Here is a 15,988-nt window from a genome sequence, read left to right as displayed (position 1 = left end):
AATGAGTGACAATTTTTATTTTTTCATTTGTATTGGAGTAAAAGTATTAGAATTCCATACTTAAGTAAAAGTATTGAAAAATTTGAGTACTTTTTAAAAAGTAAATACTGTACCCAAAAATTTTACTCGAGTACTGTACTCAAGGAAATTTATTTCCTTACTTTACAACTCTGTGCATCACTAACAAATTAAAACCATGTATTGGCTGGAGCTCACAGTTGCACACTGCATCATAACCAGTTGTGCAGTTTCTTAGTTACTTCTGTGCTCCACTGCTCCATTTATTATGTTTGTTGGCTCATCATTGAGTACACCGAAAGTTGTCATTTAAACAGTTTCGTAGCATTTTAAGACATAATTAAAAAACTAAAATTATAAAAGGTTTTTCAGGAATGGAACCTTTTTGTAAATCAGGGAATACAGAATACCTGCAAGTCTGTAATGGCATTCTTGGCCTGTCCTAAGTCAAATCAACATTCTGATTTACCTGACAGCCACTACAACTGGTGCCCAGAATGGGGGCAGCATACCAATGGCCTGTATATGATCCCCCATTGATAATCTTGTCCAGGACTATTTTGAAGCACAGTATTGTTCTCGCTTCCACACCTACAGCTGGTGAACTGTTCCTTATATCTACCACCTTCTGCATAAAGGAGTACAGTACAGTACCTTCTTATACAGAATACACCTTAATGGTGACGTCTTGGGCCTAGTACCATATACAGTACATAGTAAACTATTTGTAGTTTACTACAAGTATCAGAGGTCAGAAAAATCAAATTAGCATCACACAAAATAATGCTTGTATACTTTTCATCGTTTTCATAAGGTAAGAAAGCATTTATATTCTATGGGGAAATTTAATACAGTAGGTAGTTAAGTTGTGCAATTCATCATGATGCCTACAAGTGTCCTTGGTATCTAGGGTATGCATACTAGAGTACCTGTTCTTGTGAGGTTGCTAAAAAGGCGGAAGAACTTACATGGTCTTGTGGGTCTTAGTCTGGGCTCTAAGAGAAACTCCTATGGTCTTGCAGGTAGCCAGCATGTTGGCACAGTTGGTCTTCACCTTGGCCAGGTCCACAAGAAACGCCGGTGTGGTCAGTTCCTCCACCCGCCGGCCTACACTCGCTCCCTCGGCCATCTGTCTATACAAGGTTAACTTCCATTACTACAGTACAGGTAGTTGTAAACCTCCTTCAGAATTAACACAGCAGAAAATACCAGCTCCTCACACCAAGAAGAAGACATGGTTTTTCTAGGGTCATTTTTTTTTTATGTTCTAAGGATAATTTTTGGGTCATGGCCCTTTTCTCTTCCTTCAATATTAATACACCACAAAATGAGCAGGACATTGAACAAGAGGGAAAATGTGGGTTTAAAACATTTGACTATATTTTAATAAATTTTTAGGTTTAAATTTTTTCTTTCACGGTTTTTAGCAGCTGGTGCAGTGTTACAAATGTCTAACCTCCCTACAGAAAACTACAGCAGTGTTGCAAACCCTAACCTAACCAAGCCAATTTTAATGTACCTAACCCAATTAAAAAAAGTTTAAATTCACCTAATTAATAAACCAAACTTACAGCTGGGGCAGAAGGAAGCAAAGCACAACCATTTTCAAGAACTAGTGAAGAATAATTTGGTGATCTAGGCGAGCATAAATGAACAAGTACCTGTAAAATAATGTCAATGGAGGTATTTTCGATTTCCTGCACTGAGAACCCAGGTCTTTATGTCCTTCCACAGCCACTCAACATTTTTGGTAAGTACAGTACACCAGGATCCACTTAGTGAATACAGTACAGTAATATTGTGACTAACAGTTCTGTGAGTTATGTACTGTATATCCTAATTCACTCAACCTATTGTAATCTTTCCAAAAGTCACAATGTAAGTTACAATAGTGCATGGCAAGATGTACTTTTGGCATCTCTCCTCTCAATAAGCACAATAAGGTAAACATAGTGGATACAGGTATGGCAGCTGTATTGACAGACTGCATTGTTAATGGTTAAGTTACATTAGGTTATGAGATAGATTAGGTTACATTAGGTTATGGGGTAGGTTAGGTTACATTAGGTTATGAGATAGATTAGGTTACATTAGGTTATGGGGTAGGTTAGGTTACATTAGGTTTGGTTAAGGTAGTTTAAGTTAGATTAGGTTAGGTAAGTCAGAAAGAACACCATCTTAGTAACTATCATTGTATAGTCTGCCTACCATGCATGTGCATTTGCTTGCCGTACCAATAAACATCGACATTTTGCAAACGATTGCCATTCCTATATCCAGAATTTAAGGAAAAATCGGTAAATTTATAGTAGTGCACAGTTCTTTCTTTGGGTATTAGAAATGTGTAAAAAAAAACATAGAAAATCGCCAAAACCAACCAACCAAACCTAACCTAACCCAACCCAACCTAATAAGAACATAAAATATCTTGTCTACAATAGGCCGGTTGGCCTGTGCATGGCATCTCCTGTCGAGAGTTACTACCATTCTCTATCATCCATGAATCTATCTAGCCTCCTTTTAAAACTTTCCAGCATTCCAGTACTTACTACTAAGTTGCTACTCTACCACCCTATTTGTGAACCAATGAGGGGGGTGGAGCGGCGCCCCCCTTACTATGTAAGGTTAGATAGAACGGTGCACTAATATAAAAAGACATCCTTATATCATCACTTAGAATACTATTCTAATATTATTTTTCCTTCTTCAAAGCCCTGCCAACTTTGTGAGGTACAGTACTGTACTGTACTAATATAGACGGGGAAATGGGTCAGAACTAAAAAACGAAGCACCTACACATGAAAAGGTTATCCAATTTTTTGTGACTTTCTGACACCAAATACTAGTCGAGAAGTGATTAGCAGTCCGATTTATTCATATAGGACCATTATTTGACTTCATTGCGGCTACATTTGGGTAATTAGTCGGACCGTTCCACAGTGTGCAAAATTGCCATACGCTTCTTAATCTTCAAGTGCTTACTATTCGAGTTTCTGTATCATATGAATCGGTAATGCTATATCTACCTTAACTGTGTTTTAAGTAGAGTTGAGAGAAGAGGAAGACTCAACAATGTCAAGACCTGAAAGTCACTCCAAGGTATCTACACTGATATGCGGGAGTAATAATGCCTTCCTCTATATTTCTTGGTAAGTACAGTATCATGCTCATCTAACATTGGTTATTTCTACTCTAAAAGTCCTCATAAGTTGTACACCTATTATCTTGATGTACACGCATCTTACCTTTAGCAGTTTGTCTCCGTTATTACCAAATTTATTAGCAGGGTGAGGAGGCTAATGTGACGACTACACTGCCGACTCATTATTTGTTTTGAAGTTTACATATACCGGGTAGTCGTCAATATTAGCTGGTTAAGATAAGGTGGTATTAGTTCATGTACAATCATCTCATTCGAGGATTTTCCCATTTGCAATCTATAGATCTAATAATTCTATGATGTTAAATTTTCAGAAGTGGGCCCTACTCAATTTCTTAATTAAAAGTGCATTTTTCACAGTTTAGAATAGTCACGAAGTGTAATAGGATGCACCTGGGGCATACCAACGGTATCATATGTCCCAATGGGATGAAGAAACTGCACTATTTGAGACAGTGAGAAGGACCTAGGTGTGTATGTTGACAATGAGATGAAGTTCTCGGGCCATTGCGAGAAGAAGGTAAATCAGGCAAATAAATTATTGGGTCTTATAAGAAGACCGTTCAGATATCTAGACTGTCCGTCCCTCGTAACGATCTTCAAGAGTGAAGAGCTTCCCCATCTGGAGCATTGTCACCCCATCTGGTCCCCGAGATATGCTAGGGACTGTCAGTTGGTTGAAAATGTTCAAAGGAGGGCCACCAGACTGGTGCCTGCACTTCGGCACCTCAACTACCCTGAGAGATTGGAGCGCCTGAACCTGCCTAGCTTATACTACAGACGGGCAAGGGGGTACCTAGTTGAGGCGTATAAGCATCTCAAGGGGCACTACTCAGTCGAGTGTCCTTACTTGGAGCTGGCGGACGCTCGCCCCACAAGGGATCACAGCTCAAGATTGAAGAAGCCGCAAGTCCAGAAAACTGTGAGGGCAAACTTTTTCAGAGTGAGGGTTGTGAACTCTTGGAACAATCTGCCAGAAAGTGTTGTGACGGCACCAAGTGTGAGCTCTTTCAAGACAAGACTTGACCAACACTGGAGCAGGTTCAGGTACATTCAGGAGCCAGTGCATGCCCAGTACTTGCCAACAGTGCGTAAGAGACGTGACCAATTGCCCAAGCGGCTAACGAGCCGATCATTTGGTGAAGAGGATAAAAGTAAAGTAAAAGTTCAGACTATTCTAAGACATTTTCTTCTATAGCACTTCCGTTGGAAATTTATATTTTTCGATTATTTTAACCAAATTGTCCTTCGACTTCAGAGCTCTGCCCACTTTAAATTAAATTTCCGATGGAAGCGTTATAGAAGAAAAGTGTCTTAGAATAGTATGAACTATGTGAAAAATGCATTTTTAATTAAGAAATTGAGTTGGGCCAACTTATGTAAATTTAGTCACTTACCTTGTAAATATCAAATAACAGATACTGGATGCGTTTTATTCTCTTGTTATTATCATATATGGGAGCACCTGTCACCAGTTCACTTTGTTTATTCTCACGTCCAAAAAAAAATAAATAAAAAAATTACACCATGAGGCTTCAAGAAAATGCTTTCATTGGTACCAGATATCAAAATAAGTACTTTCTCTTAATATGGCAGAGGTTTAACCCCTGTCTAGGAAGTGAGGTAAGGTTAGGTAATTTTCTTTGGTTGGTTAGGTCAGGTTCTATTAGAGTAGGTTCATTATTATTCACCTGTGATGGAAATGTATAGAATGAAAGTTAGTAAAAATGATGAGAAATATTTATTGCACATGTTAAAAATCCCAGATTCCATGGTTGTACAAAGCTGCAAAAATCCTCAAAGACAGAAAAAAACCAAAAATGTTAAAACTAAAAAACTTAAAAAAATCTTGAAAACCCCTAAAAAATCACAGAAAATCATAAAAAAGCTAAAACTGCCAAAAATATGAAAATACGAAAAAAGGCAAAACACTAAAAATCCCTGAAAAACAGCATACCGCAAAAACCACCTGAAACCACATAGAACCCGCTAAGAGCCATATAGAACTGCTCAGAGCTACATAGAACCCCCAGTACTACAAAGAACCAGCCAGAAATGCGAAAAACCTTGGAAAATCCCCCGAAACAGTGAATACGTCGAAAAAAAAATACTATTTATACAAATAAAAACCTGTGAAAAATCCTTGAGACCACCAAAAAATTAAAGAACTGTGAAAAACCTTGAAAACCCTATTAAAACTGAAAAATACCTGAAAACAACTAAAAAAATCCAAGAAACCTGCAAAAAACAATGGCAAAAAATGCTAAAACCTGCAAAAAATGCAATAAAACTCTACAAACCACAAACACCGCCTAGAACTGACCAGAACTGCATAGTACCACCTAGGACTACACAAAACCGGCCAGAAAAGAGAAAACCGCAAAAGACAGCACGAAAACTGATAATTTTTTTAAAAATTTACACAGTGCAAGAACTTCCTAAAACTGCCCCCCCCCCCCAGCTGAAAGAAACTGAAAAACACGAAAACTAGTGAGAAAAAAACAACAGCAAATAGTAAAAACTGCAAAAACCGTCGATACACCATGAACTGTGAAAACCCCACCGCTAAAAATAAAAAACAAACCTTATAGCACAGTTGAGAATTGCACAGTACCACTTAGGGTCACACAGAACTGTGGGGTATGAGATGTTTGTTTGGGTTCACACTCAGGATGGGATGGAGAAAGGAAACTCACAATGTGCTCTCTGTATACATGTTGTATTGGATGTACAATGCAGCTTGGTGCTGGGAAGTGGCAGCGTGGTTACAAGCGTGATGTAGGGAGAGCTGGTTGGTGAGGATGCTCAGAGGAGGACCAGCTTGTGGGTCGCCATGCTCTCCGGCGGGAGCGAGGACCGCCAGGCAGGCGGAGGAGGAGGAGGTGTTGCTGGCTGGTTGGTGTAGGTAGAAAGAGAGCGATCACCACGAGGTCAGGTCTTAAATAGCGGGGGTTGGAGTGGCTTAGTAGTTGACCCCCGCTCCGTGGGCGGAGCTGGTTGACCTAGACCACGAGGCATACACTGGGGAATTCGTGGGGTCGGCCATGCAGCGACAAACAGCGTTTGTAGGGGAGAAATCCACTACAATGCTCCCCCTTCCCTCCAGGCGGTGTAGGAGACTTGTTGTCTGCAGGGTTGCATAGCACATGTGAGGCAGAACGGGCGGTGCATGCCACATGTGAGAGAACGGTGATGGCGTGGATGAGCCGGTCGCTAGAGACAACTGTCTAAATACACAATACCTGTGGGAGTAGAGAGGGAGAAAAAGGGTGTGTGGAGGCGATGAATGTTGTACTTCCCTCGCGGCAGGTACAGAGTCGTCAGATACGCCTGTTGGGGTGTGTGGGCCTGGGTCAGGAGCAGGGGCTGTGTCGGCAGAAGCGGATGAGGGCTCGTGACAGCAGCTGGGTCCACAACAGCAGCAGGGTGCAGGACATTAGCAGGGAGTACCTGAGGGAGAAAAGAGGGGTGTGTGGGTCCACACTCAGGAGCAGGGGCCGCGTCAGGAGAAGCGGCAGGGGGTACTGCTGGGCCAGGGCGGCGTCTGAGGCAGGACGGGTGTGCTGGGGTCGGTAGGACGTGGTGCTTGCGGCAGGAAGAGGAGCTGGTGTCTGCTTTGAGAAGCAGTGCTGCTCTAGGGTGTCTAACCTGTGGTTTAGAGACAGTAGCTGTAGAGCCGATGAGAGCTGCCTCTGGGTGGATAAGCCAGTCTTCCATGTTACTTGAAGACTGGGGGCGTGATCTGTTTCTCCTCCATCCTGTGTGAGTGCGAATCTCCGGGGGTCACCATTTGTGGTTTATGGGTTGTTTGGTGTTCACTCAGGATGGGATGGAGAAAGGAAACTCACAATGTGCTCTCTGTATACATGTTGTATTGGATGTACAATGCAGCTTGGTGCTGGGAAGGCAGCATGGTTACAAGCGTGATGTAGGGAGAGCTGGTTGGTGAGGATGCTCAGAGGAGGACCAGCTTGTGGGTCGCCATGCTCTCCGGCGGGAGCGAGGACCGCCAGGCAGGTGGAGGAGAGGAGGTGTTGCTGGCTGGTTGGTGTAGGTAGAAAGAGGGCGATCACCACGAGGTCAGGTCTTAAATAGCGGGGGTTGGCGTGGCTTAGTAGTTGACCCCCGCTCCGTGGGCGGCGCTGGTTGACGTAGACCACGAGGCATACACTGGGGAATTCGTGGGGTCGGCTACGCAGCGACAAACAGTGTTTGTAGGGGAGAAATCCACGACAGAACTGCCTAGAACCACACACCACTGCACAGAACTACCCAGAACTGCATAGAACCGCTGAGCCACATAGAACCGCACAGAACTGTTGGCAACAGCCATCATGTAATGTCATTCAGATTTAACTGTTACTTCGTTCACGACAAAACCAGGCCAAGGTGCAAATATTACAAGGGAAATTATGATGGGATGAGGGGTATCCACTGGCCTGACTCACTAAGGCATAAGAATGCAGACACTATGCTGAATATCATAGCTAGTAAAGTGAACCATTTGGTCAAGAAATATATACCCTAGAGCAAATCTCTAGGAATACAAGGAGACCCCTACACATGAACCATGTGGTGGTCAATAAAGTTAAGAAGAAAACCCAGTATTTCAAGGTGTGGGTTAGGTCAAACAATGAGCAGGACAGGAGGATGTATGCAAGAGCCAGAAACCAAGCAAAGTCAGTGTGTGGGAGGGCTGAAAAGGAGTTCCAGAGGCTGGTTGCAAGCAAGGTCAAGTCAAATCCGAAGGCATTTTACCGCTATGCAAAGTCAAAATTAAAAATGAGAGTAGGAGTATCGGATCTGAGGCTTGAAGATGGTAGTTACGCAGATTCTGACCAGGACAAAGCTGAGGCATTGAACAGTTTCTTTTCCTCGGTATTCACAAGAGAGGGTGTGATTAATCTTCTTGCGTTTGAGGACAGACGGTTCGACACGGTACTGACCCACATTGTGTTCAAAGAAGAGGTTATAAGAAATAAACTGTCAAAGCTAAAGGTTCATAAGAGTCCTGGCCCTGACATGGTACATCCCAGAATGCTAAGAGAGTTGTGCAACGAGCTTGCTGAGCCCCTGAAGATCCTGTTCTGTAAATGCCTGGATGAGCAAAAGGTCCCCAGTGATTGGAAAATGGCTTATGTGAGTTCTATCTTCAAGAAGGGCGAGTGTCACTCCACAAATAACTATAGACCGGTGAGCCTGACCAGCATAGCATGTAAAGTATTTGAAAGCATTATAAGAGATGCCATGATGGAACATCTACTATGAAACAACCTTGTCAAGGCTTGCCAACACTGTCTTATGCCGGGGCGATCCTGCTTAACGCAATTACTCGAGGTACTGGATGTTTGGATCCAAATTCTGGAACAGGGTAGTTATATCGACAGTACATATACCTAAATTTTGACAAGGCTTTCAACAGTGTACCCCATGAAAGGCTGAGAATTAAACTGGAAGGGTACGGGATTCGGGGAAATGTTCTAGCGTGGGTCGGAGACTTTCTCCATGCCCGCAAGCAGTGTGTGGTGGTTAATGGCACGAAATCATCATGTGTACCCGTCACAAGTGGGGTACCACGGGGCAGTGTATTGGGCTCGCTGTTGTTTGTTTGCTTCATAAATAACATGCCTGATGCTGTACACTCCCCCATACAAATGTTTGTGGACGACGGCAAGTTATTTCGGGAAATTAAGAACCAAGCAGACAGCGAAGAGCTGCAGAAGGGTCTCTGTGAGCTTCAAGAATGGTTGAAGAAATGGCTGCTAAGATTCAATGTCACGAAGTGTAAGAGGATGCACCTGGGACGTACCAATGGTAAGGAGGCGTATCACATGTCCCAACAGGATGAAGAAACTGCATTAATTGAGACTGAATGTGAAAAGGACCTAGGTGTGATGTTAACAATGAGCTGAAGTTCTTGGGCCATTGCTAGAAGGTTATAGAAATAAAATTAAAGTGGCAATTCCCTATCTCTAATATTTCACTTAGCAATGGGTTTTTTCAGGTTCCTAACTCAATCGTTTATTGAGGTTTACCTGTACTGTACTTCTTGAATGCTACCCACATCTTGATGGTGCTAAATGAAAATGTCTTGTGCTTCCACAAGTTTACTTGACCATAAATCTTCTGCAGAGTTTGCCGCTTCTTGGGCATACAGTATTAATAATTAAAATCAAAAGGGGGGAATTCATAAATTGTGTAAATAATACACAATATACAACTTGTCTGTATTTATTGGTTTCCAATTAACATTTTTAAATAAGAAGGCAACACACAGTTAACACAGCACTGCTATTACTTCAACCTTTATTTCTAGGCAGTGTACTGTACGGCAAAGAATCACCTTGTTTCTCAGACTGATATTGAATTTTAAAACCAAGTTTCAGCCTTTAATAATAATTCCCAAAAGAAACAGACCACCATGTTTTAACCATGATATAAATCTCTTTGGAAATAATATAAGACACATGTACTGTATTAAATAAATCAAAATTTTTGGACAGTTACCTACTTTCAACTAATTTAGTTACAATGTTTCACAAAAGAAAAATATTGGTTAGGCTCAAGTATACACCCAAAGAACACAGAATGAATCAGTAAAATAGAAATATGTCTTAAAACAAAAAATAACGTAGAATTTTCATTAACACACAGCCAGTCTTGATCATGGAAATAAAACTACAACACTTCCATGTCAACATACAAAACTGGGGTATGAGATGTTTTGGAATTCTGGTCTGATCATAAACCAATCATTCACATTTATAAAACTTATTAATGAACCTGCTGAAACCACAATAGATTTTTGTCTTAAATTCAGATATACCTGTATATAGAAATTTCTCATGCCTAAATTATATGACAACACTATACATACATATTTTTGCCAATACCTGCATACAAATATCTGGCACTTGTTTCCCTGCATGCTACAAACAGTTAAATAAATAATATGTAGCACCCAAGTTTGTAACATCTTATGTATAAGTACTGTCTGGTGCCTATGTATAAATGCTGTGTCTGGTGCCCATGTATAAGTGCTGTGTCTGGTGCCCATGTATAAATGCTGTGTCTGGTGCCCATGTATAAGTGCTGTGTCTGGTGCCCATGTATAAATGTTGTGTATGGTGCCCATGTATAAATGCTGTGTCTGGTGCCCATGTATAAATGCTGTGTCTGGTGCCCATGTATAAGTGCTGTGTCTGGTGCCCATGTATAAATGCTGTGTCTGGTGCCCATGTATAAGTGCTGTGTCTGGTGCCCATGTATAAATGTTGTGTATGGTGCCCTTGTATAAATGCTGTGTCTGGTGCCCATGTATAAGTGCTGTGTCTGGTGCCCATGTATAAATGTTGTGTATGGTGCCCTTGTATAAATGTTGTGTATGGTGCCCATGTATAAGTGCTGTGTCTGGTGCCCATGTATAAGTGCTGTGTCTGGTGCCCATGTATAAGTGTTGTGTATGGTGCCCTTGTATAAATGCTGTGTCTGGTGCCCATGTATAAGTACAGTACTGTATCTGGTGCCTAACTTATAACTTGCAGCACTGAATGACCTAGATGTTACAGTAATATTAGTACAATTTTAGTTATTAATTGATGAATTATTATTGTCATTATTAATTATGTAATAAAACTTGAGAAATCTCAATGTAATCACTGACAAATAAATTAATAATACATATTAAAATTCTCATAGACTGCACGCCCTGGATTACAAAACAAAGTTTAATTTTACTGTATATATATTTATATATACCAACTGGTACTCACCACTTCTGGCCAAATAGCTACAGTATACATTTGGTTTAACTTCATTTAAGATTAAATTAAATTCACGCAACACATTTGCAACAGTGTATTTACAAATGACGTTTGTCTTCCAAATAATATGAAAGAATATAAATGACCCAATCTGAAAAAAGCAAATCTAAACATTTACAAAAATTAAATATCTCCCTAATGATAACTTCTCTTGGTTTGTGACTCTGCCATTAGTCATTTATGATGTACAGTAAAATGTCAAATCTGACTAACACAGTATGTGCCTTATCATGGGATGATTCTCCCTAGTGTACAGCATAAAAAAAAAGGTGACAAGCAATTCAACTTCTACATACTCTGACAAATAAGTGCTAAAAAATGCACAAGAACTAAGGTAACGAAGAGTCTGTCATTAGCATAGGGCTTTAAAATTATATATATATATACTGTATATATATATATATATATATATATATATATATATATATATATATATATATATATATATATATATATATATATATATATATATATATATATATATATATATATATATATATATATATGAATTGGTAAGAGATCACCATGGAATGTGCAGATGAGTTAGGTATGTACCATTTCTAATAGTCTTGAAAAAGATGAAACCATACAAATTAAATTCACATTTTTACTGTACATAGCCATATTTTGTGAAAAGAAATTATGTGTAATGATAAAAAAAAAAAAGGATCTAGTCCTCCCATATGTTTCATGTGGCATCAACACACCATCTGTGTAGAACACCTAATATTGTAAACGAAGCTCTCCATAAGTTAAACTCTGAACATCTATACAATAAATAAATAACACTATGAACCATATACAGTATTACATTATAGTAATATTTAACTATAGGCTCTGGAATGTGAAAGGAATGCATTAAGTTATGTGCCATTTCACAAGAGAACCAGTTAAAATGCATTAGCAGCAATTATGTACAATACCTACTTGTGGCCGCCTTGCCGCTGCTGCTTAACATGATGTCGAATCCAAGTTTTTAGTTAAATTACTATTTTTTTACATACCTTTGTCATGGAAAATAGATCAATAAAGGAATATGGAGTGGAATAATTTCCATAGTGAAATTAAATAATACAGAGCAAACAAATGCATTTTTCAACATTTAATACTGAGTGTCACCTTGTGGAGGCATAAAATTGTGTTCAAAACATACAGTAAATGATTCATTTTATTTCCCTAGAATTTAGATAAAGCTGCTCTGATAGAAATCAAGAGCAAAGGCTTGCTTTTGACTTCTATACACTATCTTACTACTCTCCAAGAAGTCATTTCAATTCAATTCCAAGGCCTCATTTTTTTGGAAGATAAACACATGGCAAAGGAATAAGTGATAAGAGAACCCGGCAGACTCATTTTGTTTTTTTATGAACTATCACACAACATCCACCCTCAAGTCCTCATAAATAGGTGACCTAACTAAATAAACTGTGTTATTGTCCAAATTGACTCCATGAGACACTTCACCGATGAAAGACCTATTCATTTCACTTAAAAAAACATTATGTGATTAAGAAGCAACATGGCTTCATTATGACAGTACAATTAACTGGTTATGACTTTATTCTCCAGGAGTTGGATGACTTTGTTTCAGATAATAAGGTACTTCACAGCAATAACTGCTTCCCACTGATTTTCTCTTTTAAAAGCTATATAATACAATTAACTGTCTAGCATTTCCATGCAGACTTTTGCCAAAGTAAATTATTATCAGCCTCACTCCTGAAGGTTTCATGGCATCTCTTTTGACTAATTTATTGCTGCCTCTCACTAGCTGCTCTATGCAAACAGAATCACCACCGGCTTTTTAACTTGATTACACCTTCTTCAACATGCCTAGGGGAAGTGCTTCGGGGAGCTCAACGTCCTCTAGATGAATGCTTGATGGGTTGAAGGGGAACCGAACAGGGAAGGCAAACTTGGTGTTCATCAGTAAGGTTGCCTGTAGAGCAGGAAAAGTAAAATAGCTTTAACAATGCATAATTTTGTTCATCACTAGCACAGACCTACTTATTAGTTTTTCACTAATCTTAAACCCAATACACTTGTGAGAACTATAATTTATCAGTTATATATTCACAAATGCAGACACTTTTCCTTCTTTGGAATTGTGTATCTAATTATGACAATACAGTACATACTTTAATATCCATTGGAAAAAAAAAGTAATTCACAAAAATACTTACCTGAGCTTGTTCACCCTCTGCCCGTTCCTGTAATTTAGCTTGGATCTTGTGAATGAAGGTGATGGGAACACGTTCTTCAAATTCATCTGCTGGTGTATACAGGTTGAGGATCTTGATGATCTGTTTAAAATTGGATGATGTTAGTAATAATACATCATTGCTAAAAGAAATTCCAATCAGGAATAATGCACTGATAATTTTCATGTATCAGCTCTTTTAATACAGTACTGTATAGATATTCATGTACCCTTTGTGAATTTATCATTAGTTGGTACAGATTTGTATATGTTTTCCAAACAGTTATTCTTTTTTTTCTTTTACCACAGACCAGTGAAGCTTCAAGTTCACCAGATCAACACCCTGAGGTCAGCCACACCACAACAATGCAGGAGACAGAGAACCCTGATAAATATATGCAGTACTGTAACACCTTCTCACATAGCAGCATCAATTAATAACAACAATCAATATTTTTTTTGTTATAACACTCCTTCACTATGCTGTACAATTAATGGGAACAGACGGAAACACAAAGCCATAAATAAATAAGATCAGCAGCTTAAGAGGAAATATTTCTCACAAAAATCTACCCTTCTCCATTATTCTCACGACTTGACATCCTTACCAGTAAAACAAAGTACTGTACTGACCTGAGACACAGAGAGCTTGTCACACATGTCACATATGGAGTGGACATCATCATCGGTCTTGCGGGCTTGAAGAAGTTGGGCAGCCTGGATGATGGGAGCAAGAGTGTCTGTGACACCTGACTCGTGGAGTCGCATATCACGTGTCCACTGTTCCAGATGACTTAAGTTATAACGAATCTGCATGCCTTTTGACCAGTGACACATATCTTTACGGAGCAACAAGTTGTTCAAAGATCCAGCACAGATGAAGTAGAATATCTGGAATGAAAACAATTACTCATTATGAAACATGTTCCAGACTATATTCTTCCAACCTGTCACAAACTACAAGGACATTAAATAGCAAATTTAGGTTAGGTAATTTAAAATCTTTAAGAAAACATTCCTTAAGCAATTGCAGAATAGGATTATACACGAAGATGAGTTGTAAGCACTGGACTGTATTTCACCAATGGAGGCTGTATGACATTAGGAGAGTAACAATCAGTATAAGGACAAATACAGCTTTAAAAAAGTGACTAAATGGAATAAGATATAAAAATAGAACATACAAAAGAATGCCAAGTTTTCATATATACTGTATATTGTACTACAGTATATATTTTTGGGCTTGATCAGAAATTGGGTAATCTTGAAAGGAACTTGGAGTCCCTGATAAAGCAGGTTGGTCTCAACTTATAACAGGAAGCTTGATGAACTGAAGTAATCTTTATATAATTATTGTTACTGTATGGCTTGACTTACCTGTCTGAAAACTTGAGTAATAAGCTCTGGATCAGTTCCAAACATTGCAAGTGTGCGATAGAACTGTGTCATCTCCTTAAGTAGCAGATCTAGAGCTTTTTGAGGTTCTACAGGGGATTCCAGCTCACGGGCTAAACTGCCAGCTCGACCTAGTAATTTGGAGAGATAATATATTAAAAACAGCCTAGACAAATTACATTCTAATTCTGGGAAATGTGAATGAACATAACACAATACTGGCATGTAGTTCTAAATGGGCAACTGAATTACCTACATACAAAAAATACTCAATAGCTGTTCAGTCTTACCCCTGGAACCAGAGTCCTACACACATTTGAGATATAGGTTGTGTAATTACTGGTACTAAAGCCATCAAAAGCTATTATCCTCACCTCTCATACCACCCGGCTTGTTGCCTGAGAGACCTGTAATGGCCTCATGTTCCAGGATGGAAGGCACGATCAATGGCTGCACTTTTTCCTCCATTAATTTAATCACTCCCTGCAAAGATGAATGTTTTTTTTTATACATGTGTAATTACACGGAACAACTGATCTGAATGAATGTAAAAATTTTACCACTAATAAAAGTATAGATTAAATATTGGTACAAGAAATTCTCAATTTACACAACTTGTATATAACACCATTAACAATTTTAGACAAAAAAATCAGACATAGGCACCTTTGGTACAGTATTAGGACACCAGGGCTGGGGTACAATTACATAAGAGAATCTTTACTGAGATGTAAGTAATGGGCAGACTGTGACTATCAAGAAAAACACTGGAATATGTGTACAGTTCTTGTACTGTATACTCTACTGTACTACCATACTTAGTTCTAAAACCATAATACTTAAGTCCTTATTATCCTTTCTTAAAATAATACTAAATGCATATAAACAACCTTTATAAGAGTCCACCTATAGTATAGAAATTGTTATAATAAAATAATGGGTTCAGAATGTGGACAAATAATGCTTTGCATCCATTTGGTGTGATCAGGTGGTCACAGGTGCCAAAGTACAGTACTAAATCTATGACTAAATCATCACTCACGTTATAAATCCAAACAGCAATGTCGGACAAGACTTGTCGGTATTCTGACAAGTCAAAGTTCTTGAGAGACTGTTCATTCTGCTTAACAGTATTTTCAGCCTGGAAAGCCTTGTCCCCTGAGTACTGCTTGAGGTTGTGTAGAAGTCGTAGGACATTAGAAAGCCATAATACAGTAGAATCTAAGTCTTCATGACGCTTCTTGATCACCCTTTTCACACCATTCACAATGTTGTTTAGAAGGGACCGCACCTTTTCATCATCATTGATATGGTCAGTGTGCCGTATGCACATGAACAAAATATATGCAGGCAGCCCAGGCAGGAATGTTACAGCAACACGTGGTTTCAGTT

At 39.2% G+C, this 15,988-nt stretch overlaps 2 protein-coding genes and 1 long non-coding RNA gene across 13 annotated transcripts in view; 1 reads left to right on the top strand and 2 right to left on the bottom strand.

The window, feature by feature from the left end:
• LOC121872885 (D-serine dehydratase-like) overlaps positions 1–4,048 on the bottom strand; it is a 23,745-nt gene extending 19,697 nt beyond the window's left edge. Inside the window, exons 1-2 of one of the 3 annotated variants that reach the window (XM_042375974.1) lie at positions 4,029–4,048; positions 987–1,151 (exon numbers count right to left, since the gene is read on the bottom strand). In XM_042375974.1, the coding sequence (XP_042231908.1) occupies positions 987–1,147 (161 nt within the window). In that variant the 5' untranslated portion in view covers positions 1,148–1,151; positions 4,029–4,048. Of the gene's footprint in view, positions 1–986; positions 1,152–3,044; positions 3,148–3,263; positions 3,381–4,028 lie in introns of those variants that run through there. The other 2 variants (XM_042375972.1, XM_042375973.1) reach the window with 2 other exon arrangements.
• Positions 3,044–15,639, top strand: LOC121872886. The gene is made up of 3 exons (XR_006090162.1): positions 3,044–3,167; positions 13,511–15,184; positions 15,259–15,639. It is a non-coding gene; the product is annotated as an uncharacterized LOC121872886 (long non-coding RNA).
• Positions 9,396–15,988, bottom strand: part of LOC121872883 (unconventional myosin-Va-like) — a 155,422-nt gene continuing 148,829 nt past the window's right edge. For all 9 annotated transcript variants that reach the window (XM_042375962.1, XM_042375967.1, XM_042375965.1 and 6 more), the window contains 6 exons: positions 15,639–15,988; positions 14,971–15,079; positions 14,579–14,727; positions 13,835–14,092; positions 13,185–13,304; positions 9,396–12,940 (listed from right to left, as the gene is read on the bottom strand). In XM_042375962.1, coding sequence (XP_042231896.1) covers positions 12,815–12,940; positions 13,185–13,304; positions 13,835–14,092; positions 14,579–14,727; positions 14,971–15,079; positions 15,639–15,988 — 1,112 coding nt within the window. In that variant the 3' untranslated portion in view covers positions 9,396–12,814. The remainder of the gene's footprint in view (positions 12,941–13,184; positions 13,305–13,834; positions 14,093–14,578; positions 14,728–14,970; positions 15,080–15,638) is intronic.

This window comes from Homarus americanus, unplaced genomic scaffold, assembly GCF_018991925.1.
Source record: "Homarus americanus isolate GMGI-L3 unplaced genomic scaffold, GMGI_Hamer_2.0 scaffold11022, whole genome shotgun sequence".
Lineage (NCBI taxonomy): Eukaryota > Metazoa > Arthropoda > Malacostraca > Decapoda > Nephropidae > Homarus > Homarus americanus.
The sequence above is the reverse complement of the archived record's forward strand: the minus strand, read 5'-3'. Positions and strand labels throughout refer to the sequence as shown.